This window comes from Pinus tabuliformis, chromosome J (genome assembly GCF_031772625.1).
Source record: "Pinus tabuliformis cultivar Carrire ecotype Pingquan chromosome J, CPIR1, whole genome shotgun sequence".
Classification (NCBI taxonomy): domain Eukaryota; kingdom Viridiplantae; phylum Streptophyta; class Pinopsida; order Pinales; family Pinaceae; genus Pinus; species Pinus tabuliformis.
Genome location: NC_142295.1, coordinates 1,319,799,082 through 1,319,823,356, shown reverse-complemented (window position 1 = coordinate 1,319,823,356; position 24,275 = coordinate 1,319,799,082). Strand labels below are relative to the sequence as shown.

At 37.6% G+C, this 24,275-nt stretch overlaps 3 protein-coding genes across 7 annotated transcripts; 2 read left to right on the top strand and 1 right to left on the bottom strand.

Moving 5' to 3' along the window:
* The first annotated feature begins 3,183 nt into the window (after positions 1-3,183).
* On the top strand, positions 3,184-23,159 carry LOC149232126 (DNA-directed RNA polymerases II, IV and V subunit 9B-like). Of its 4 annotated transcripts, none has more exons than XM_089376432.1 (5): positions 3,184-3,423; positions 3,577-3,652; positions 3,981-4,139; positions 22,467-22,575; positions 22,763-23,159. In XM_089376432.1, the coding sequence occupies exons 1-4, from the start codon at positions 3,395-3,397 to the stop codon at positions 22,572-22,574; spliced, it is 372 nt and encodes a 123-aa protein (XP_089232558.1). In that variant the 5' UTR covers positions 3,184-3,394; the 3' UTR covers position 22,575; positions 22,763-23,159. The 4 variants fall into 4 exon arrangements, with proteins under 4 accessions (XP_089232558.1, XP_089232557.1, XP_089232560.1 ...); XM_089376431.1 differs by having other exon boundaries at positions 3,185-3,423; positions 22,467-22,578; XM_089376434.1 differs by having other exon boundaries at positions 3,200-3,423; positions 22,460-22,575.
* LOC149232128 (uncharacterized) lies at positions 8,992-10,831 on the top strand. 2 transcript variants are annotated; one of them, XM_089376430.1, is made up of 2 exons: positions 8,992-9,934; positions 10,059-10,831. In XM_089376430.1, exons 1-2 carry the CDS (start codon positions 9,807-9,809, stop codon positions 10,540-10,542), a joined length of 612 nt encoding a protein of 203 aa, XP_089232556.1. In that variant the 5' UTR covers positions 8,992-9,806; the 3' UTR covers positions 10,543-10,831. Both variants share the same exon structure in this region; 1 of them encodes a protein (XP_089232556.1).
* LOC149232127 (uncharacterized) lies at positions 12,034-12,883 on the bottom strand. The gene is made up of 2 exons (XM_089376429.1): positions 12,755-12,883; positions 12,034-12,630 (listed from the first exon to the last, which is right to left on the bottom strand). The coding sequence occupies exons 1-2, from the start codon at positions 12,880-12,882 to the stop codon at positions 12,144-12,146; spliced, it is 615 nt and encodes a 204-aa protein (XP_089232555.1). The 5' UTR covers position 12,883; the 3' UTR covers positions 12,034-12,143.
* Positions 23,160-24,275: the final 1,116 nt, after the last annotated feature.

Genomic DNA, 24,275 nt, shown 5'->3' with positions numbered 1-24,275 from the left:
GGGATTGATTTCAATAACAAACTTAATTGGGAGGATTGCAGAAATAAGAGAATTTTAGGAGGGTGGAAAGCATTATATGCTCTTCAAAACAGATGTAGAGAGGCAGAGTTATGGCATTGGAAATGATTAAAGTGCTTTTTGGACTGCTAGTATGTCCAGTGATACTATATGGGTGTGAATTGTGGGATAACAACACCCCCATCTCAAAATTGAAACAAATTGAGAAAATCCAAAAACGCTTGATCATGAGCAAGTTCAAAAATAAAAAGTTCAGTACCTTATGAGATATTGTTGAGTGAAACAGGAGCAACTCCCATTGAAGCAATTTCTATGGTGCAGCTCATAAGATATCTAAAAAGAATTGAGCAAATGGGAGCAGGTAGATGGCTTAATGTTATCTTCAATGAAGGCATGAGTGAAAGAAAGAAAACATGGATGAAATAAAACTACACATGGATGCAAAAATGAAATATCTACCTCAATGCCTGTCCCACAAATAGCAATGAGCTAAAGAATTTTGTTATGGAGAAGTTTCGTAAAAGGGTATGGGGAAAAGAGTTGGGTACAAAGAAGAAGTACTACATTGAAGAATTCAACCCTACGTGTGATCTACAACAAAAATAGTTCATTGGAGCTACCATTTCATAAAGGGCAAAGGTTCTTATTGCTCAATTAAGGACCAAATCGCATCAACTTCGATGTGAAACAGGACGGTGGAAAAGACCTAAAGAAGCTTGGGAAGAACGGGTGTGTACATTTTGCTGGGGCAATGGAATTGGAAAAAACATTTCATTTTGAATGTAATGCATTCAAAGGCATCAGAGAAAACTATGGGAACATGTTAGCATCAATTTCTTGGCATTGTATTTTTAGAGAGGGGATTGTTGGAAGGTTGGGCCAACTCATCATCAATTTGAATAAGAAAATGATTGATTGCAAAAGGCGAAAAATAGGGAACTAATGGTCTCATAAACTATTTTTAGTCTCGTGGACCTTAAAATATCATTTCATTTCATTTCATAAAAGACATCCTGCCCTTCATGTGTGTTCGAACAATTCTTTCTGAGGCCACGCCATTCAATAGGTCAATCTAAAATTGACTCTTTTTAGCCACATAAAAGCAACACATTTTTGACAATGCCCCAATGTAGACACAACATGAGGTTCCCCTTGTAATTTCTTCCATCGATTGACTTGATTCTAGTGTAATTTTTAATTGTGTAGAGGCTTTCATTGTGTGGAGGTGCAATGTAAGAACTATCACATATATAACCACTATTGCACTTCCAAACAATGAAAGCCTGAGAAAATGGTTATATGTGCGGAGGTGCGGAGTAAGAACCATCACATATATATATATATATATATATATATATATATATATATATATTAAGGTTTTCAAAATAGCCAGGGACTCCCAAAAATGCATATTGAACTAACATGTCAAAATGGTGGTTTCTATATTTCAGGAGGCAAGGGCGGAATTAAACATCTAGCTATCCTATCTCTCGTAATCATTGGCATCTATTGATTTGGAAAACATGTGGGCAACAAGAGTGAAGTGTTCAAAGTGAAATCCAATGCTATATGAAGTCAAACTAAGTTATTATATTAAAGCATGTCACTACAATTTTGCGTCACGGGTCTTCTAAAATATTATGAAGGCATCGATATACAATATTGGTAAGTTAATTCCAATATTGTCGAGGCGTTGTATATATGAATAAAGTAGAGGTTACATTGTAGCAGACCATGTCGTCCACGAATTTGATGTCAAACCAAATGTCAAAGTGCATGTGGAGAATACACATTGTTTTTATGATCATAAGCTTGCAGTGCAAATTGAGAACCATAATTGTAGCAACCATTGAGGAGAAGGTTTAAATTTTTACGAATGTTGGAAATTTAAAGAGTGGGAGCCTTGGATATATAATATGACGCAAGGAGTAATCATCCATCTGTTGACTTGATTCCAGTGTAATTTTTAATTGTGTGGAGGTGTAGAGTAAGAACCATCACACATATAACCACCTCATACACGACAACACATTTTTAGATTTAGTTTCAACAAGATCCAAATCCAATTGTTAATGAAAACCCACCATTTGTTCCACTGTGAGCATGGAGATGAACGACTCCCACAATATAGTTGTGAAAAATGCAAAATGTGGAGTTGAAAATTCTTTAGAGTAAGTACATTGTGCTAAGTGTGGAGGACCCCCGCACTCCGCACAATGAACTTCCTCTGCACTCCAAACCGGAGATAGGCTATACACACTATCCGATCATATCAACGTTGGATGGCCCGTACCTTCTTTCTCTTGGCATTATGTATCTTTTAAATCGAGTGCCAACGCGATAGGATTCTAAATTGTTCCCTTGGTATCAATGCTTCATTCGAATCCAAATCTAAATATTTCCTTCTTTGTCAAAACATACATTGTGAAACATTTCTAAATTCACCAAGTCTAAATCCAAATTTAATAGTTGAAAAACACCCATATTCTCTTCCACCTAGAACTCAAATAAGGTTTTGCATATTTTTTTCCTGCACAGGTTTAAAATTTCCTGTTATCAAATGCAACCTCCTATTTTAACGTCACTTCTCCTGCACCCTACAGGCTTCAGAAATTATTATTATCAATATTTGATGGTCTATGGCATTAATTTTGCATACATTGTGTGGAAGTGCAAATTTTCTTCCTCTACACTTCCACAAGCGGCTCAATGTATCAATGTTGAGATGGAAAGAGATAATATGTGACTTTGTATTACCTTAATCAATTAATTAACAATAAAAAGATTATACTACGTTATAACTATTAATCTTTTTAAACATGATTTAAGAAAATTTTAATAATTTCATCACAATTTCCCCTAAAATAAATAATTTTTGATGTGTAATTAATATCTTCTATAGTTTTACTTAATTTTTATAACTTCTATTATTTTACTAATTTTTTATTATTTAAATTCATTTGTTCTCTTGTAGTAAAAAAAACTATCAAAATCATATTTTCTCACCATTAATTTCTATTAAAAACTATAATAAATGATTTTTCTCACCCTTAAATTCCATTAACCGGGATATTTTGGGTAATTTCATTGCCATTTCCGCTAAAATAAATTGTGGTAATTTCAACGCCATTGTGCTAAAATACATTTTGTGGGTAATTTAATGGCCATTTCCTAATAACACAACGTGTCTGCTGCCTCCAAATTAACCAATTACAAATTAGATAGCTGGTTGGCTTCTAACTATCTCGGTGTACAAATATCAACTTTGAGTTTCCACAGTACTCACCATTTCAACACGGCAGGGCAAGCGAGTAAGAATACCAGGCTATCTTAAAAACGTTGCAGAGGTTTTCACAGGGATACACAAGCAGCAACCATGAGTACCATGAAGTTTTGCAGAGAATGGTACCCACTTGACTCGTTCACTCTCATATTTCTTCAATTTTGTTTAAACGAGACATATAATGCATGCAGTAGCTGGGATCCGTATGCTGAAATGTAGCAATGGACCGAAGTATTTTCTGTTTATATTTACAGCTTCTGACTGTATTTGTGTAGCAATAACATATTGTATCCAAAGGAAGACAGAGAAAAGAATAATCTCCTGTATGCCTGCCGAAACTGCGATCATCAGGTCAGTTACCACACAAGCTTTTACCTTAGGTTATGGTGTGGCTTACCCAGACTTTACAGGTTTGACATTAAATAAAATGTTGGTATTGATTTTTTTGGATTGCCTCTTCCCCTCTTTGTAGTGTTATTATGCAACTTAGCCAGTTTACAACATTCTAGAAACATCTCATTGGAGATGCTGTGGGTGGGTTATATATTCCTCCAAATTCGCCATGGGCTAGTCCATTAGGGGCTAACGCGTATTTAGGGATTTGAGTTTTGGTGGGATAGAAGACTCACATCTTTATGAACTAACCAAGACCTGCGGATGATATTGGAATTTTGTGCAGGAGATTGCAGAAAGCAATTGTGTGTACATAAATGAGATTCATCATGTGGCAGGTGAGCGCACACAGATTTTACAGGACGTGGCTTCAGATCCCACACTTCCACGCACTAAAACTGTGCGATGTGCTGTGTGCAATCATGGGGAGGCTGTATTCTTCCAGGTCAGCCTGTTTATCACATATCTTCTTTCTTTGCCCTTTTATTCGGAGAGCTCAGAGATATTGCATGTTATAGAAACATCAAGTAGCCAATCCTCTAGTCATGTTCCGTTGGGTTGCTATCTAAATTCGAAGAGATTGAATTTCTGTTTGTCATAGATTTCAGCCCCTAGGTTGATGTTAAAGCATCCTTCTCTTTTCATCATGGTTTTCTAATTGCAGGTCTTACTACTACAGTGTCATACCCATGACAGGAATTTTGTTCCATATTAATACTCTCGTCCTGCTTCTGGCTTAACCAGGGTTAACATAATCGACGTAGCTTTAATGGTGTGTATTTGACAGGGTAAATTTGTTATTGCTTCGTATACAGTGGCATATTCCACGACGGGGATGTTGTTCCACACTAAAACTGTCCTCTTGCTTCTATCTTAGCTTGGGTTGAAACTTACTATAATCAAGTTAGCCCTTGATGTATTTGAGTGGATAAGGTATTGCTTTATTTTTAGGTGACAAATGCTTTTCACAGAAGTCTTTAATAAAAGGTTAATTATATTTGAAAGGAGAGGAAGGTGAAGTGGTATTAATTTTATAGTGCGCAAAGGAGTAGTGGCAGTTATGCAATATAAAGCTAATATATAAGTTAATTATAATTACATTTAAAGGATGTCCAGATTAATTTCTGGGTTGGACGCCAGCATGAAGATTGAAACCACGCACATCAATAGCATGTTGCGTAGGATATTAACTGACCAGGTGTCGATGTTTCAAGCATTTACTGAATCAATTAGGCTTGGCTAATATGAGATTCATGATTCCAGTGACTGTGAAAAAGGCAGGAGGAAAACTGGTTTCTCCTCATCCGTTGAGCAGATTTGCTGGTGCCACAATATAAGATTAAGTTGTGTTGCAAACTTTGTTTTTACAAGAAAGTTCTCTACCAAGGCTTATGATTGTGTTAGATTTTATTGGAACGGGATGAAATATCTTTTGACATGCACAATATGTTGGGGAAATTCTGAATCCCAAACTCCTGTGTTCCTGCAAATGCTAGAGTCTTGGTTGATTTGAATTAGATCAAATTTATTGAGGGGTAGTTTTGAGTGTTGTAGGTTTCAAATGGAAAGAAATTGATTACAGTGGTTTTCTTCCTAATGGAAGGTTGCCCTAAAGAAATGATGACCAAAAAATAAGGATTTATAATGATATAATAAATGGATTTTAATAGGAAACAAAGTATGGTAAGATTTCAGAGTCAGAATTATCTGACTAAATTGGAGATAAAGAGAGCTTCCATAGTCAAGAGAATGTTGGTCTATGAGAGGATAGGGTTGGAACTTGGAAGTGTGATTTTTAGCACCTTAATGATAAAAGGAACGATGTTGGAGTGAATTTGAATAGCTTCCGAGGAAAATACGCAGAAATAGATAGAAACCAATGTTGAAAGGGAAGCAATACCTCCTTTGAATGATCAAGAAACTTAAAGGTGAACTATAGCTCCACGAGACAAAACGGAAACATTTTGAACGACCTTATAGGATAGAGGAAACACAAACAAGAGTTGAAATGGTGAAGCTTTGTTCTTTCCCAAGGATAGAAAAAAAAGAGGTTGAAAAAATGACAAGGAAAGACACTATGCAGTTATAAGATAAGATAATTCACTATGCAGTTACAAGATAAGATTATTTTATTAATTGAATGACCAAAGAGCAGGTCAATGACGCCATAAAATACAATAGTTGAACATTAGAAAATGGGAATGCAAATACCACTTGTAAATACCAAAGGATGAAAATATACAACACAAGAGAAATGCATGAGAACATGTGAAATGAAACCTTGGAGAGAGAGGGGACACTAAATATTGAAGATAGAAATAGAAGAAGAGGGGGGAGTGTAGAGGTCCTTACTAGGGAGTACCCCAAGTTGAGCAAACTTCTGTAGGAGAACTTGAAAGGAGCACTAGAACAATTTGAAGAAGTTCCCCTAACATTAAGGTCAAAGAGAAGAAACCAATGATGAATCTCTAGCCACTTGATATAAGTTGGGGGAAGCATTATGTAAGGAGCATGCATAACCTTGTGACCACGTGGAGGTGAGGCATCCATTGACGAAGTGCGAGGTCTATAGAGTTGACATCCTCTGTATGCATTGCAAGGAAGTTTGCATAGTGCTTAGCACCTCCAATAAAAGGGATACGCTAAAGAAAGAATAATGAACTTAGTGGTGTATGTTGAGAAATTGATAGGGCTACTATTAGATGATTTCTCTTATACTTGATAACTGCTTGTGATGTATTTTTACTTTTTCTTGATTATTAGCTTCTTCACTTATTATTATGTTGTTCTTATCATCAAACAACTACCAAAACATGAAGATCAATAGTACACAAGAACACAAGATGTAGGTTGCAAGCTAGGGCCAAAACCTCTCCTCTTGAGAGGAAAACCCACAAATCTCTTCTCTTCTTATAGATTCTTCAAATGATGAATTCCAAGACCTCTAGACCAAGACCAAGCCAGACCCTCTTGATGATGTGCTTCCTTTATCCAAGTCAAACAGAGTCAAATCTCTTCCAGCTGCACAATTTCGACCCCCAGCTACAAAATTTCGGCCTACACTGTAGGTCTGAAATTTTTGGCTCCTGCGACAGTTTCTGCTTTCACATGTGTGAGTGAAATTAGTGATTCCAAGGCTTCTTTGCTCCTTTGCTTGGGTTGCTTCTCCTTCTAGGGCTAGTAGGTGACCTAGAAGTCCTCTCTTTGACCTTCTTTCTGCAACTTGACAATTTACCTTGCAACTGCAAAACCCTAGCCTTATCTTCGCACGTGAGAGAGAGAGAGAGAGATAGAGAATTAACCCACAAACTTCGTCCTTTGTCCTTCTATATTTTGCTTGCCTTTCTTCTACCTCTTCTGTGCTTGGATAATGAGGAATGAGTGAGTGTCCATAGGAGGTTGGGTTCTCTCCTCCATCCAAGGAGGACGACATGCCCTAATGAGGTCGACTTCTTAGTTGCCAGGCCGACTTGTTATTGGAGGGGTATTGTGACACTTAGGTACAAAAATAATTCTTTTAACATGTTACAATATGCTAAATGGGGTCTTCTTCATATGACAATGACTCTATTGAATTCTTAACTCTATGAAAAACACTAGAGCAGTGTTGCACACATCGCGATAAAATCGCGATTAAATCGTAAAATCGCGATTTTTTAATTTCGCCGATTCAAAGCGCGATTTTTATCGAAAAAATCGCCCCCTTTTTTTATAGCGATTTTTATCGAAAAAATCGCGATTTTTTCACTTAAAATCGCGAGGGCGCGCGGCAGCGGGGTTTTATATGGAAAAAACGATTTTTTTTTAATTCATTCAGCAGTCCGCCGCGGAGGAGAAGGAGAAGAAGAGAGGGAGAGGGTTGCCGTCGGTTGTGGGAGCGAATCGAAGCGATTTTAGGAGGAATCCAAGCCAAGATCGCCAATTTGTCCATAAACCAGGTATGTAGATTAATTTTTTTTTGTTTTGGTTCTATAAAAACTTTGTTTTTCATTGTTTTTAAAGAATTTTTGGAAGTTTTTCATTGATTTGGGATGGGTTATTTGTTATGACTATGAGAACCAATTTTTGATTTTTATTTTCTCATTTTCTTTAAACATTGTTTATTTTTTTTGATTTTTCATTGTTTTTTGGCATTTGGTTGGGTAACTTGGGTTTAGAAATTGGGATTTTGGAAATAATTAGCTTGTAATTTTGCAAATGCTAAATTGTAATTTGTATTTACTATTATCATTTATGTAATCCTAAATTCCTATTTCCTAATCCTTATTTTTCCATAGGTTTGCAAATTCAAAATTCAAAAACAAACATGCCAAGGAAATTGGATCCTTTCTGGGAATATGGTGACCCTAAAACTCCGAATGATAGACAAAACTTGTATTGCAAGTTGTGTGGAAAGGAAATATTCGGGGGGGTGTACAGGTTGAAGTTCCACCTTGCACAAATCCCTGGACGTGATGTGGGGCCCTGTCTAAAGACAAATGCTGAAATTATCCAAAAAGCCATGAGAGCATTGGGAGAATTAGAGCACACTAGAGACGCCAAAGAAGAACTCAAAAGGCAACTAAAAAGGTCAGTTGAAGGAAGTGGGCCAAGTGGCACAGGTTCTACTGCAGCGTCAGTCAATCCGGTAGCTGCATCATCATATTTTGTTCCTCGAACCACACCTGGTTCACAACCAACTATTGGTTCAATGCTAAAAAGAACTGAAAAAGAAAAAGCTGACAAGTTGATGACAAAATTTCTCCTCTGGAGTGATATTCCTTTCAACATTATAAGGAATAATCCATTTTTCCAACCTACTCTTGATGCTATTGCCAGTGTTGGCCCGGGGTACAAACTCCCTTCTCTTCATGATTTCAGAGGCCGACTTCTTCAAGATGAAAAGCGTGACTGCACCCAAAGATTGGAGGATTTTAGGGCATCATGGGCACAAACAGGATGCACTGTTATGTCAGATGGTTGGACTGACCAAAAGGGGAGAACCCTTATAAACTTCTTGGTTAGTTGTCCCTTGGGGACTATGTTTATCAAATCTGTTGATGCAACTCATCAAATCAAAGATGCAAAAACTTTATGTGATTTGCTGGATGTGTTTATTTTGGAGGTGGGTGCAGAAAATGTTGTCCAAGTCATAACGGACAATGCTGCAAATTATGTTGCTGCTGGTAGAATGCTTATGGACAGGCATCCTACTTTATTTTGGACACCTTGTGCTGCCCATTGTATTGATTTGATGTTAGAGGACATTGGGAAAATTCCCTTTGTCAAAGAGGTTGTTTACTCATCAAAAAGCATCACAAAATTTATTTACAATCACACATCTGTGCTTAGCTTGATGAGAAAATGCACCAACAACAAAGAGTTGGTGCGCCCCGCCATTACACGGTTTGCGACGAGTTTCATATCTCTTCAATCCCTCTTGAATTCTATGTGGGATTTGAAGAGAATGTTTCTTTCAGAGGAGTGGCGTGCTTCGTCAATGAGCCGCAAACCAGAAGGAGAGGCCGTCTGCAGACTAGTTTCATACCAGGAGGACTTCTGGGCGGGAGTGCAGGAGGTGTGCGCTGTTACAGAACCTTTGGTAAAGGTTCTTCGGTTGGTTGATGGTGAGAAGCCCGCAATGGGCTATTTGTATGAAGCCATGGATAGGGCCAAAGAAGCCATTCAGTCCTACTATGATGACAAGGGAGATGATGGGTTCCAGAGACAACTCCTTCTATGGAACGTCATTGATGAGCGATGGAACAACACACTCCATCGTCCCATTCATGCTGCTGGCCTTTTCCTGAACCCTGCATTTTCTTATGCATGTGGGTTTAATTTTGATGTTGAGGTCGTGGAAGGATTATTAACCTGTGTCCAGAAGATGGTGAGAACTTCAGAAGAACGTATGGAGGTCTCTAGACAAATTGAGCAATATAAGTTGTCAGCTGGCACATTTGGCTTTGAGATGGCTGTCATTGATAGGACGGTTAAAATGCCAGGTATTTTTTAGTTTGTAGTATGTACTTTGTAACTTTGTTTCAAATTTCATTGTTTCTTCAAATTCCATTTTTTTCTTATGTTTATTTAAAATTTTCTTTGTAATTTTGTTGTAGACGCATGGTGGAAGATGTATGGTGGCAGAGTACCCCTTTTGCAAAATCTTGCCGTGCGGATCCTCAGCCAAACATGCAGCTCCTCGGGATGTGAGCGCAATTGGAGTGTATTTGAAAAAATACACAACAAGAAGCGCAATAGGTTAACACTTAAACATTTAAAATATTGCAAATTTCCAAATAAATTTTTGAATTCATTAAAGTTTTAAACAATATTTTTTTTATAATATTAATTATTAATTTATTATTTCATGAACTTTGTACAGGTTGGAGTCCCATAGACTTAATGACATGGTCTATGTCTACTACAATCTTCGATTGTGGGTGAAACAACTAGAGAAGACACCTGATACGGAAGCCATCTCATTGGATGGGATTGACACCACTGCTGAATGGAGGGTTGAGACCGAGAGGCCTCTCATGGATCCCACTGAGGATTGGTTAGTGCAGGATGAGGGGGAGGAGGAGGAGGAGCAGGAGCAGGAGCAGGAGCAGGAGGAGGAGGAGTTGGAGGAGCAGGAGGAGGAGGTGACACTGCCTACCCGGGCTACCCGGGCTACCACTACCACCAGTAGAGGACGTGGTCTCCGTCCACCTCAGCCTCCTGTAGCTGCTACTACTAGTTCTTCAGCTTCTAGAGCACGTCAGACTCCACTGCCATTTCCACCACCACAGGCACCAGCTTCTACATCTAGAGGGAAAGAGAAAGTTGTGCCATTTTCTCGCAAGAGGGGCAGAGGAAATCAATAGGATTAGACTTTCATTTTATTGTATATGACATTATGACATGATGAGATACATTATCATATTTTTTGTTGATATTTTGAGGCTGAGTTGGACTTGGGACTCAGGACTTACTATTCAGGACATGATTCAATGTTATGTGTGATTTTAGCGCTAGAAATGATATTAAACATCTTATATATTAGTTTTTTTATCATATTTATGTGTCAATGTATTTATTTTATGTTGTAGATGGTTTAGATATTAAAAAAATTGAAAAAAAATGAATATTTTTGTGCCAAACGATTTTTTCCCGCTTTTTTTCCGATTTTTTCCCGATTTTAACGATTTTTTCCGCTTTTTTCCCGGCGCCGATTAAATCCCGATCGCGATGTGTGCAACACTGCACTAGAGGCACCCAATGGGTGCTTGACCTCTAAATAAAATGACCTTGAGCATGAAATCCATGCTACAAAAATAAAAATAATATTTTTTCTTTATTTTTACAATATAAAAGAATCAAGAGTATTCATAATGGTACATGGACATTCTCAAATTGAAGAGATCTCATAAGAAGAGTTAGATTGGTAAGCCATCTTATAAGCTATTATTTCAGCTTATCTCATTGCATCTCATCATACCAACCAACATTGTCACATAGCAAGGCCTTGACTAATCGCTCTATCTCTCCACAAGATCAGAGCACAATGCTGGCGAGACAAATCACTGATAGACACCATCATCATTGTCTCTCAAGGCACATACCCCACTCGGGTGTTCACAGGGTATGTCCTTTTAGGACAATTCTTGTCTTGGAATAACACATCCTCAAGGAATTTCCTCTTTGACTACTCTTACCTATTGGATGCCCTACCTCATCCTCAAAGAGTATCAGAAACCAGATGCTTACCCAATCCTCCATTCTTTCTTCACAAAGTGAAGACAAGAACGATGTGTCTATCTCTCCCTCTCAACTAGGGAGGAGATATCAACCAATCCAAGCTTGTCTCTCAAATACACAAGCTTCTTATTAGGAAGAGATTTTGTCAAAATGTCAACTACTTGCTCATCGGTGGAGATATACTGTAGCTACAACACTCCATCTTGCACCAACTTTCGTATGTAATGATACTTGTTATTTATGTGCTTTGTCTTTCCATGGAATACTAGGTCTTCAAACAACCTTATGCAATTGGTGTTATCACAATGTATAATTGTAGGGTCCATTGGTCCTTCAAACCAGTGTTGCACACATCGCGATCGGGATTTAATCGGCGCCGGGAAAAAAGCGGAAAAAATCATTAAAATCGGGAAAAAATCGGAAAAAAGCGGGAAAAAATCGTTTGGCACAAAAATATTCATTTTTTTTCAAATTTTTTCAATTTTTTTAATATCTAAACCATCTACAACATAAAATAAATACATTGACACATAAATATGATAAAAAAACTAATATATAAGATGTTTAATATCATTTCTAGCGCTAAAATCACACATCACATTGAATCATGTCCTGAATAGTAAGTCCTGAGTCCCAAGTCCAACTCAGCCTCAAAATATCAACAAAAAATATGATAATGTATCTCATCATGTCATAATGTCATATACAATAAAATGAAAGTCTAATCCTATTGATTTCCTCTGCCCCTCTTGCGAGAAAATGGCACAACTTTCTCTTTCCCTCTAGATGTAGAAGCTGGTGCCTGTGGTGGTGGAAATGGCAGTGGAGTCTGACGTGCTCTAGAAGCTGAAGAACTAGTAGTAGCAGCTACAGGAGGCTGAGGTGGACGGAGACCACGTCCTCTACTGGTGGTAGTGGTAGCCCGGGTAGCCCGGGTAGGCGGTGTCACCTCCTCCTCCAACTCCTCCTCCTCCTGCTCCTGCTCCTGCTCCTCCTCCTCCTCCTCCTCCCCCTCCTCCTCCCCCTCATCCTGCACTAACCAATCCTCAGTGGGATCCATGAGAGGCCTCTCGGTCTCAACCCTCCATTCAGCAGTGGTGTCAATCCCATCCAATGAGATGGCTTCCGTATCAGGTGTCTTCTCTAGTTGTTTCACCCACAATCGAAGATTGTAGTAGACATAGACCATGTCATTAAGTCTATGGGACTCCAACCTGTACAAAGTTCATGAAATAATAAATTAATAATTAATATTATAAAAAAAATATTGTTTAAAACTTTAATGAATTCAAAAATTTATTTGGAAATTTGCAATATTTTAAATGTTTAAGTGTTAACCTATTGCGCTTCTTGTTGTGTATTTTTTCAAATACACTCCAATTGCGCTCACATCCCGAGGAGCTGCATGTTTGGCTGAGGATCCGCACGGCAAGATTTTGCAAAAGGGGTACTCTGCCACCATACATCTTCCACCATGCGTCTACAACAAAATTACAAAGAAAATTTTAAATAAACATAAGAAAAAAATGGAATTTGAAGAAACAATGAAATTTGAAACAAAGTTACAAAGTACATACTACAAACTAAAAAATACCTGGCATTTTAACCGTCCTATCAATGACAGCCATCTCAAAGCCAAATGTGCCAGCTGACAACTTATATTGCTCAATTTGTCTAGAGACCTCCATACGTTCTTCTGAAGTTCTCACCATCTTCTGGACACAGGTTAATAATCCTTCCACGACCTCAACATCAAAATTAAACCCACATGCATAAGAAAATGCAGGGTTCAGGAAAAGGCCAGCAGCATGAATGGGACGATGGAGTGTGTTGTTCCATCGCTCATCAATGACGTTCCATAGAAGGAGTTGTCTCTGGAACCCATCATCTCCCTTGTCATCATAGTAGGACCGAATGGCTTCTTTGGCCCTATCCATGGCTTCATACAAATAGCCCATTGCGGGCTTCTCACCATCAACCAACCGAAGAACCTTTACCAAAGGTTCTGTAACAGCGCACACCTCCTGCACTCCCGCCCAGAAGTCCTCCTGGTATGAAACTAGTCTGCAGACGGCCTCTCCTTCTGGTTTGCGGCTCATTGACGAAGCACGCCACTCCTCTGAAAGAAACATTCTCTTCAAATCCCACATAGAATTCAAGAGGGATTGAAGAGATATGAAACTCGTCGCAAACCGTGTAATGGCGGGGCGCACCAACTCTTTGTTGTTGGTGCATTTTCTCATCAAGCTAAGCACAGATGTGTGATTGTAAATAAATTTTGTGATGCTTTTTGATGAGTCAACAACCTCTTTGACAAAGGGAATTTTCCCAATGTCCTCTAACATCAAATCAATACAATGGGCAGCACAAGGTGTCCAAAATAAAGTAGGATGCCTGTCCATAAGCATTCTACCAGCAGCAACATAATTTGCAGCATTGTCCGTTATGACTTGGACAACATTTTCTGCACCCACTTCCAAAATAAACACATCCAGCAAATCACATAAAGTTTTTGCATCTTTGATTTGATGAGTTGCATCAACAGATTTGATAAACATAGTCCCCAAGGGACAACTAACCAAGAAGTTTATAAGGGTTCTCCCCTTTTGGTCAGTCCAACCATCTGACATAACAGTGCATCCTGTTTGTGCCCATGATGCCCTAAAATCCTCCAATCTTTGGGTGCAGTCACGCTTTTCATCTTGAAGAAGCCGGCCTCTGAAATCATGAAGAGAAGGGAGTTTGTACCCCGGGCCAACACTGGCAATAGCATCAAGAGTAGGTTGGAAAAATGGATTATTCCTTATAATGCTGAAAGGAATATCACTCCAGAGGAGAAATTTTGTCATCAACTTGTCAGCTTTTTCTTTTTCAGTTCTTTTTAGCATTGAACCAATAGTTGGTTGTGAACCAGGTGTGGTTCGAGGAACAAAATATGATGATGCAGCTACCGGATTGACTGACGCTGCAGTAGAACCTGTGCCACTTGGCCCACTTCCTTCAACTGACCTTTTTAGTTGCCTTTTGAGTTCTTCTTTGGCGTCTCTAGTGTGCTCTAATTCTCCCAATGCTCTCATGGCTTTTTGGATAATTTCAGCATTTGTCTTTAGACAGGGCCCCACATCACGTCCAGGGATTTGTGCAAGGTGGAACTTCAACCTGTACACCCCCCCGAATATTTCCTTTCCACACAACTTGCAATACAAGTTTTGTCTATCATTCGGAGTTTTAGGGTCACCATATTCCCAGAAAGGATCCAATTTCCTTGGCATGTTTGTTTTTGAATTTTGAATTTGCAAACCTATGGAAAAATAAGGATTAGGAAATAGGAATTTAGGATTACATAAATGATAATAGTAAATACAAATTACAATTTAGCATTTGCAAAATTACAAGCTAATTATTTCCAAAATCCCAATTTCTAAACCCAAGTTACCCAACCAAATGCCAAAAAACAATGAAAAATCAAAAAAAATAAACAATGTTTAAAGAAAATGAGAAAATAAAAATCAAAAATTGGTTCTCATAGTCATAACAAATAACCCATCCCAAATCAATGAAAAACTTCCAAAAATTCTTTAAAAACAATGAAAAACAAAGTTTTTATAGAACCAAAACAAAAAAAAATTAATCTACATACCTGGTTTATGGACAAATTGGCGATCTTGGCTTGGATTCCTCCTAAAATCGCTTCGATTCGCTCCCACAACCGACGGCAACCCTCTCCCTCTCTTCTTCTCCTTCTCCTCCGCGGAGGACTGCTGAATGAATTAAAAAAAAATCGTTTTTTCCATATAAAACCCCGCTGCCGCGCGCCCTCGCGATTTTATCGAAAAAATCGCGATTTTTTCGATAAAAATCGCTATAAAAAAAGGGGGCGATTTTTTCGATAAAAATCGCGCTTTGAATCGGCGAAATTAAAAAATCGCGATTTTACGATTTAATCGCGATTTTATCGCGATGTGTGCAACACTGCTTCAAACAGGTCGAACAACAACTTCCTCAACTAGACAACTTCTCTACTAACTTCACATGCTGCAATGTATTAAGCTTCAACGCTACTCAAAGCAATTGGCTCTTACTTTCTACTCATCCATGATATCATAGAGGACCCTAAGCTAAAACATCCACTAGTAGTGCTTCTTCCATTTGCCTCACTGCATCCCCAATCAGAATCGGTATATCTAGAGAATTGGACATCATTATTCCTATCTTACTTAAGGCAATAATGGATTGTTCCTTGCAGATATCTCAGTATATGCTTGGCTTCTATCCAATGGTCATACTTGGGGTTCTATTTGAAACTGACTGAGAATGTTCAGTGCAAAAAAAATGTTTGGTTGAGTGTTCACCAGATACATCAGAGAGCCAACCAATTATCTATACCTTGTAGTATCCATGGGGCTTGAATGAGAACTTAGCCTCTTCAATTTTGTGATCATGGGGGTTGTCATAGGTTTGCAATCCATCATGCCAAACCTCTGCAACATCTTAATCACATATTTTCCTTAACCTAGGTATATCTCACCAGGTCCTTGCCAAACTTCCAACCCCAAGTAATAGTGCATCAACCCTAGATCCTTCATATCGAATTTTGCTATCAATTGCTTCTTGCACTCTTGAATACGACCTTCCACACTTGTTATGAGAAGATCATCCACATATAGAAGAATGATTACGGGTTCATCCTTCACTACCTTGATATAGAGATTTGGATCAACAAAACTCTTCAAGAAGCCCAATCTTTGTAGATATGTGTCCATCCTTGCATACCAAGCCCTTTTCTTAAGGCCATAAAGTGCTTTTTTTGGCCTACAAACGTGAGTCTCTCTATCATTCACTTCAAATCGCAAGGGTTGTTCTATATAGACTTCTTCATCGATAGTACCATTCAGAAATGTTGTCTTGACATCCATTTGATGGATGTTCCATCCCATCGATGCTGCCAAAAAGACCAACGATCGTATAGTTATGTATCTAGCTATAGGTGCAAATTTCTTTCCATAATCAATGCCTTCTTGTTGGGAGAATCCCCTAGTCACAAATCTTGCTTTATATTTATCAATACTTCCATCTGCTGCATGTTTAATCTTGTAGAGCCACTTGGAAGTCACCACAAATTTGTCTTTCGGCCTAAGAACGATTTCCCAAACTCCATTTTCATTATTGATTGATATTCTTCATTCATATGATCTTTCCATTATTTATGATAGACACATATTCAAAGGTGGATGGTTTTGCTTCAATCAAATTTGTCATATAAGCTGCATACATTGAATATCTTTTAGGCTTCTTACTTTCCCTGAATGTACCCTTGGCTGCTGCATCTCCTTCCGCATCTTGAAAAGTAGATTTCAACCAAGTAGGTCTCTTTCTATTTTTAGGAATGATGACTTGTTACATAGGTTCACTGGGACCTTCTTCTTCATGATTGGAATCCTCTTCCTCCCTACAACATTCTTCAAATATTGGTAGTTCTTCATCATCAGAGTCAATCAAGAGATCTTTAGATTTCTTATATCCAACACTTTCATCAAATATAACATCTAGGCTTACTTTATTTCGGTTCCATTCCTTTATGTAGATCCTATATGCCTTTGAAGTGCTACTGTAACCAACAAATATACCTTCATGCTTGTAGGATCCAACTTCTTTCTTTTATCTTTTGGAATGTGAATGTAGACAAGACACCCAAATATCCAGAGATGGTCTATGCATGGTTTCTTCCCCGTGAATGCTTCTTCAGGAGTCATGTTGTCTAGTGATCTGTGTGAGGACTTCGATTTTGAATGGAGACAATGATTTTGGATGCTTCACCCCACAAAAATTTAGTCAAGCCTTGATCATGTAACATAGCTCTAACACTTTCTTCCATCGAGTGATTCTTTTGTTCTGCTACTCCATTTTGCTCTTGATTATATGGAATTATCAGCTCCCTCTTAATTCCGACCTTCGTACAGAAAGCTATGAGCTCCTTTGATGTGTATTCTCCTCCATTGTTAGATCTTAGTACTTTTATGCTTCTTTCTTTAAGATTTTCTAATTCTACTTTGAATTCTTGAAAATTTTCAAACATTTCATCCTTGGACTTCAGCAAATAGATCCAAGTTTTCTTAGAGTGGTCATCAATGAAAGTTACATAGTATAGATGACCTCCAAGAGACTTTGTAGACATAGGACCACAGACATCAGAGTGAATGAGATCCAGGATTTATTTTGATCTTGAAGCACTGCTTCCAAATGGTTTCTTAACATTTTTACCTAATGCACATCCCTTGCAAACTCCTTCATGATCCTTCTTAAGTTCAGGGATGCTATTTACCATTGTGTTTAGAGTTGGTAAGATTTTGTAATGAAGGTTTCCAAACCTTCTATGCCAAAGATCACATTGGTTGACTTCAATGTGAACCAAGGCTTGAGAGAGAGGTGTAAGTAACTTGTAGAGTCTTCCTTCACGAATCCCAATTATTTTTGCATTGTTGATGCTAGAGCCTTTATCCCATACCATAAATTTTCCATCTATAAAGGGACTCTATCTCCCTTATCTTCTAGACATGATATAGAAAGTAAATTCTATTGCAATCCTGGTACAAATAGAAAGTTGTTGAGATGTATGTTTCCTCCATTTTCCAGCTCTAGCGAAGTTGATCCAATTCCTCTTGCAATATAGCTCTTCTTGCCTCCAAGTTCAATAGAGTAGGATGATTTTCCTCTTGATAAGGTCTTTAGTTGTTTGTGCTCACCTGTCATATGTTTGGATGATCCACTGTCAATTACCGATATATTTTCATCTTCAAACGTACCTTTAAGTGCTGAGAATAGCCCTTTGTCCTCTGAAGTAGAAGTCTTGGTCATATCATTTTTGATAGATAATAGAAGATTATAGAATGGTTTGATGCCTTGCTTGAGATGAATTGCTATCATAGAAAATTGCTTCAAAGACTTCTTCAAAGATGTAGTGATCTTCATCATGCCCTTTGTCAACCTTAGCTCTGATACCATGTTGAGAAATCAATAGGGCTACTATTAGGATGATTTCTCTTATACTTGATAACTGCTTGTGATGTATTTTCACCTATTATTGATTATTAGCTTCTTCACTTATTATTATGTTGTTCTTATCATCAAACAACTACCAAAAACAAGAAGAACAATAGTACACAAGAACAAAGGATGTAGGCTGCAAGCCGGGGCCAAAATCTCTCCTCTTGAGAGGAAAACCCACAAATCTCTTCTTATATATTCTTCAAATGACGAATTCCAAGACCTCCATACCAAAACCAATACGCTTCCAAGACCAAGCCAGACCTTCTTGATGATATGCTTCTTTTATCCAAGTCAAACCCAGTCAAATCTCTTCCAGCTGCACAATTTCGACACCAAGCTACAAAATTTTGGCCTCCATTGTAGGTCTAAAATTTTCGGCCGCTGCAATAGTTGCTACTTTCACACGTGTGAGCGAAATTATGGCATCCAAGGCTTCTTTGCTCCTTCGCTTGGGTTGCTTCTCCTTCTGGGCTAGTAGGTGACCTAAAAATTCTTTTTTTAACCTTCTTTTTGCAACTGACAACTTCAACCTTGCAACGACAAAACCCTAGTCTTATCTTTGCATGTATGAGAGAGAGAGAGAATTGACCCACAAACTTCGTCCTTCTTCCTTCTATCCTTCTTCGCTTGCCTTTCTTCTGCCTCTTCTTCGCTTGGATGATGAGGAATGAGTGAGTGTCCATAGGAGGTCGAGTTCTCTCCTATATATAGGCTTCCAAGGAGGACGACATGCCCTAATGAGGCCGACTTCTTAGCTGCCAGACTGACTTGGTCTTGGAGGGGTATTTTGACACTTTAAATACAAAAATAATTATTTTGACATGTTACAATATGCCCAATGGGGTCTTCTTCATATGACAATGAGTCTATTGACTTCTTGACTCTATGACAAACCCTAGAGGCACTCAATGGGTACTTGGGTACTTGACCTCTAAATTAAATGACCTTGAGCGTGAAACCCATGCTACAAAAATAACAATAATAATTTTTCTTTTTTACAATATACAAGAATCAAGAGTACATTTCATATTTATGAAGACCGAACCTAGTTACATATTTCAACAATGGAGGGTCTAAATTGTACCAATAAGATCTTTCATTGTGAGTGACCACCTCTTATATGTAGACGATTAGACATCTCTTATTAGGATAACGAAAAGGGGTGGTGAGAGCTTGTAGAATCACAAAGCATGTAATGATATCTTCCTTGTATTCGATAATACATGATCATATGAAGATAAAGTGCTCTTTAGTCTTGATCTCTTGAAGATGGCACACTTTACAAGTCCTATTCATTGATGAGATGTGGTGACTTGACTCAACTCACAAGCAGTGGGATAGTACAAACTAATAATTGACTAAGTAGAGCCTTGAGGTCATCATGTCAAATTTCATCAAATGTAGTTGAGGCATACAAAGAGACCATCATACCGTTATAAGAAGTGCCTGTAAGAGAAGGCCATTTTGGGACCAAAAGCCTTAGTGTGGAAATCCATGTGACTGATATATGCTAGTAGTATATGTGATCCTTCAACAACATGTTGGGCATTCCTTTCAAAGGGAGCAGGGATGCGCAAAGAGTACTTGAAGGGTGTTGAGTTTTTATAGTTGCGGTCGATATTCAAAAGAAAGAAAATATTATTTTTTTTGAGTTCATGTTAGCTCCAAGAGGATAGATCAACCCCACCATACGAATGGGTTTGACTCTTGGTCAAAACCGTCCTAATTTGACCTATATATATTGACATTTAACGTCTCACATTTGGTAAGCAATTTGGATCATCTCTTCTTCTATTTTCTATCCACATGTGCGAAGGAGAAGAGAGACAAGATCAGAAAATTTGACCAGAAGTTTGACTGGCTTTGACCAACGTTGATTGAGGCTTGTCTAGGCTGCTTGACTTGCATTGATTGAACTTTCTCCTGCTTTGTTTGACCGTAGTTTGATTGATATCGTTGACTGAAATTCTGGGACAGTTGACCGAAATTTCTGAAGCAGTTGCATTGGCCGAATTTCAACTTGTTTTACTAAAGTTGACTAGAAGTTGCAGGGGCTGTAATTCGGCCTATTTGACAAAAGTTGACTAGTTGTTGTAGAAGACTAAAATTCTCTCTTTTGACCAAGTTTGACCTATCAGATATGTTTGGTCAGTTTGATCAAGTTTGACTGGGATGTTCAAATTATACATTTGTTGAGTTGAACAATTTCTCCTAAGAAAAGATTGCTGGGTTTTTCCCGAGGTTGGGTTTTCCTAGGGTAAATTTTTTTTGTCTCTTGTGCATGCTTATTCTACTGTGATCTCTACTGCTCTATTGTATTTATGGTTGAAATTTTCTGAAGTATAATTGCTTAATGATTTGGAATGTGCTAAAGTAAGAATAAGATCATTGGAAGTAATTATCTGTAGCAGAAAATTGTCCTGGTCTTTATTGCGTTGAATGAGCTGAATGGATGTGCCCCTTCACTGGGGCCAACTTGAAGCCGACCTTACATTTGGAGGCAAAAATTCAAAATTTATTTTTTTCTTGGCTTGAAGCGGACGTGGAATCCACATATATATTTATCATTTCTTGTATATTTGGAGGGATAAAACTTGATTATGAAGACGACCATAGCTACAAAATTCAACAATTAGTCCTTTTACAAAGAATTGGTAAAGCTTGTCAAAATGAACATGGTATTGTACATTAGCACCGAAACTGAATAAGAAATAGAGTTCATCAGCTTAATATCAAATGAGCATGTAATGACATTTGTGAAACACACCTACAACAAGCCTTAGTAGCCTATGGAACAGGCAAAGAGAATTAGTTTTTTTATCATGAAAATGCAGTCTAGGAAGATTGACGCATGGAGTTGCAAGCGCTGTATGGATCTCTTTGTTGTGAAATGTCATGAAAATTCAATCACAAATATTCAAAGTCATAAATGATATACGACAAGTAAAGGATGTCATAGATGGCAAGAAAGGATTTTGCACTCCGTTTACTGATAATATTAAGTAATGGAGGGTTAGGGTCTACAACTGTAACCTAAGAATTTTGTGATATGATTTTTGATTGATATTTTTCCCTCCCTTGGATTTGGCAATATCGATGAGTCTAAAGATTTCCTTTCTTCATTGCCAAATCCAAATTAAAAGGTTGTTTTGTTTACCTTTTTGTATGTCTTCTGAAAATGTTCTGCAATGATAATCAGAAACCAAACTGGTGATGCACATTTACTGATTGCAGTAGCAATGCTTCGCACTAACAGGCATCTATATGACCCATATTTATTGTTGGTATAATATAGCTAGCAGATAATGCAGACGAGGTCATTAAGTTCAAAATATGAATTTTGACGCTGTGTAATTAGGGAACATTGTAGAATGGATTAACCCAAAAGATAATTATCAAGCGGGCCATTGGAAGATGGACATGAATCTCAGCACTGCATGATGCTGACTGTCTTTATGCAGGCGTGGTTGGCAATGCTAGAGAAAGCTGGAGAGTAAAGACACTATTTCTAGTGATTTATTCAAATTTTTCTTGAATTTGGTAATTCATTTCAAAATTTTAATGTTTTAATGATCTGAATGCATTGAAGCTCCCCTAGGACTCCATTTGAAAGTTGAGCAGTATGCCTTCATGTTAATCTTGCTAAGAAAATCTTTTAGATCTTAGCTATCACTACTTCACCAACCTTGGAGCATATGTATTCAAGGCAGTTAAGCATGTACTTCGAACGTCCCTTGACAAGTCCTTAATATCATCTAGTGTGTATTTTTGGCTAAGATGGAACAATGCTACTTCTTGATCCACACAAAACTCAATTAGAAAAGCAGGATACGAATAGATCTCTTGATTATTTTGTTGTTAGATTATTTTGTGTGTTGCTTATCCTTTGCCATCCACCCACGTATTTCATTTCAAGCAATTTGTGTTTTGGTTCTGCCTCATTTTTCAACAAATGTCAACTATGGAGGTCAATCATAATTGAATTGTGCTCTGCAGGCTACAGCTAGAGGAGAGGAAGGCATGGCTTTGTTTTTTGTTTGTTGCAATCCAAACTGTGGTTATCGGTGGAGAGATTAAGCAATTTATTGGAGTAGCAAGTACGCTGAATTAAGGTGGTAAGCTTTGACCTGGATTCTACATTTATATTTGGATTTCTTACATGTGAATTTGGAGATAGCACCTTGTGTAAATTTGTATAGAACCATTTAGCATTTAGCATTAGGTGTTTGCATTTACATGCTTTGTTTCTTGTGATTTTTCTTGTATAGAAGAGATGATTTTGTTGGCCTTTGTTACCAGGTCCATATTCAAGCAAAGGTTCCTTTGGATGACTATGTGTTCTGGAAGTGTTTATGGATCAATCATCTCATAAATTTTGGTAATATATAACAGAAGATTATGGCATCCAGTTAGGATGGTAGTTTCATTGAGGAATACTGCACTAGTCTTGTGTTGCCACCCACTTTTGAGAGAGGTCAGGAGGTCTCTTTGTGAATCACTGATAACTTTAATGAGTGGTATCTAATAAAATATTTGCATCTTGAATATATACTCAATTGATCTTACTTGTGGATCGTACTGTTAATGACCACAATGTCATTTTGTTCCTAATTTACTTATGAAAAAGGCAAGAGAGGAAGACCTTGTGAATCACACGTTTATTTCAAGTGATACTGAAATATTTGTCCTGTGCAAATTACTGAGTTATTAATCTTGCCCGTGAATATTGAGATGTGTCTGTCAGGGTGGTCAAAGTTATCAGTAAGATGACTTAGTATCAGAAAATATACTTTTGATGGCTTCTAAATAGATAATGAACTATACCTGTTTCTAACAATGCATGCATATATCGAAGTAGTCTCTAATTGTGATGGTATTAAGTGTAGCTCAGCTTGTAAGTTCAAGAATTTATGTTTTGAACAGCTAACATGTTTTTGTCATCTCTCTCTCTATACCTGGGCTTTGGTGGATGGTGAATGGTAGTTATAGACGGGAGATACTTGGAAAGTTGGTACTTTATCAAGAAGTACCAATGGGTATTTTATTGTGTTATTATTTTGACACATGTAAGAACTAACATAGAAGAACTAATATATAAAATGTAGATTCTAAAAAATCTATGTATTCATGTAGATATGTAGATAGCATATTGAAGATACTACTAACACTGGGGTTTTGTTTTTATACCTTTTCATTTTTTATACATAAGCTTGTAAGTTCAAGAATTTCTGTTTTGAACGTTTAATATAATCTTCAAGTCCCCTTTTTCTCTCTCTCTCTAGGGTTTGGTAAACGGCGAGTAGTAGTTATAGACGAGAGATACTAAGAAAGTTGGTACTTTATCAACAAGTATTAGTGGGTATTTTATTGTGTTATTATTATTATTTTTTTAAAAGAAACGGGTAGCTTATATTAATCAATCTGGTAGATGGGCCAGTATCCTTGCATACACGAACTAGTCATCATTTATTGTATTCCAAAAATGATCAAAATGGATTCTATTGCTACCCTGCTTATTCCCAATTATAACTCTAACCAGATTTATCTTATATAATCTCCAAAATATGCCACTATATAATATTGTTTTACATAACATTTATCAAAAAGAAAGTTTCTAAAAGATAGCTACATTCTTAGATGCTTGTTGTCTATTGACGCATTGCCATTTTTCTCCACTGGTTGCATTGGAATCTTTTAATTCAACTGCTCCTCAGGCTCGCTTAGAAGTTCTACTTAGGGAGGAGGGTCTTGGGGTCCAAAAACCTTAAGAACACCTACAACTCGCTTAGAAGTTCTACTTAGGGAGGAGGGT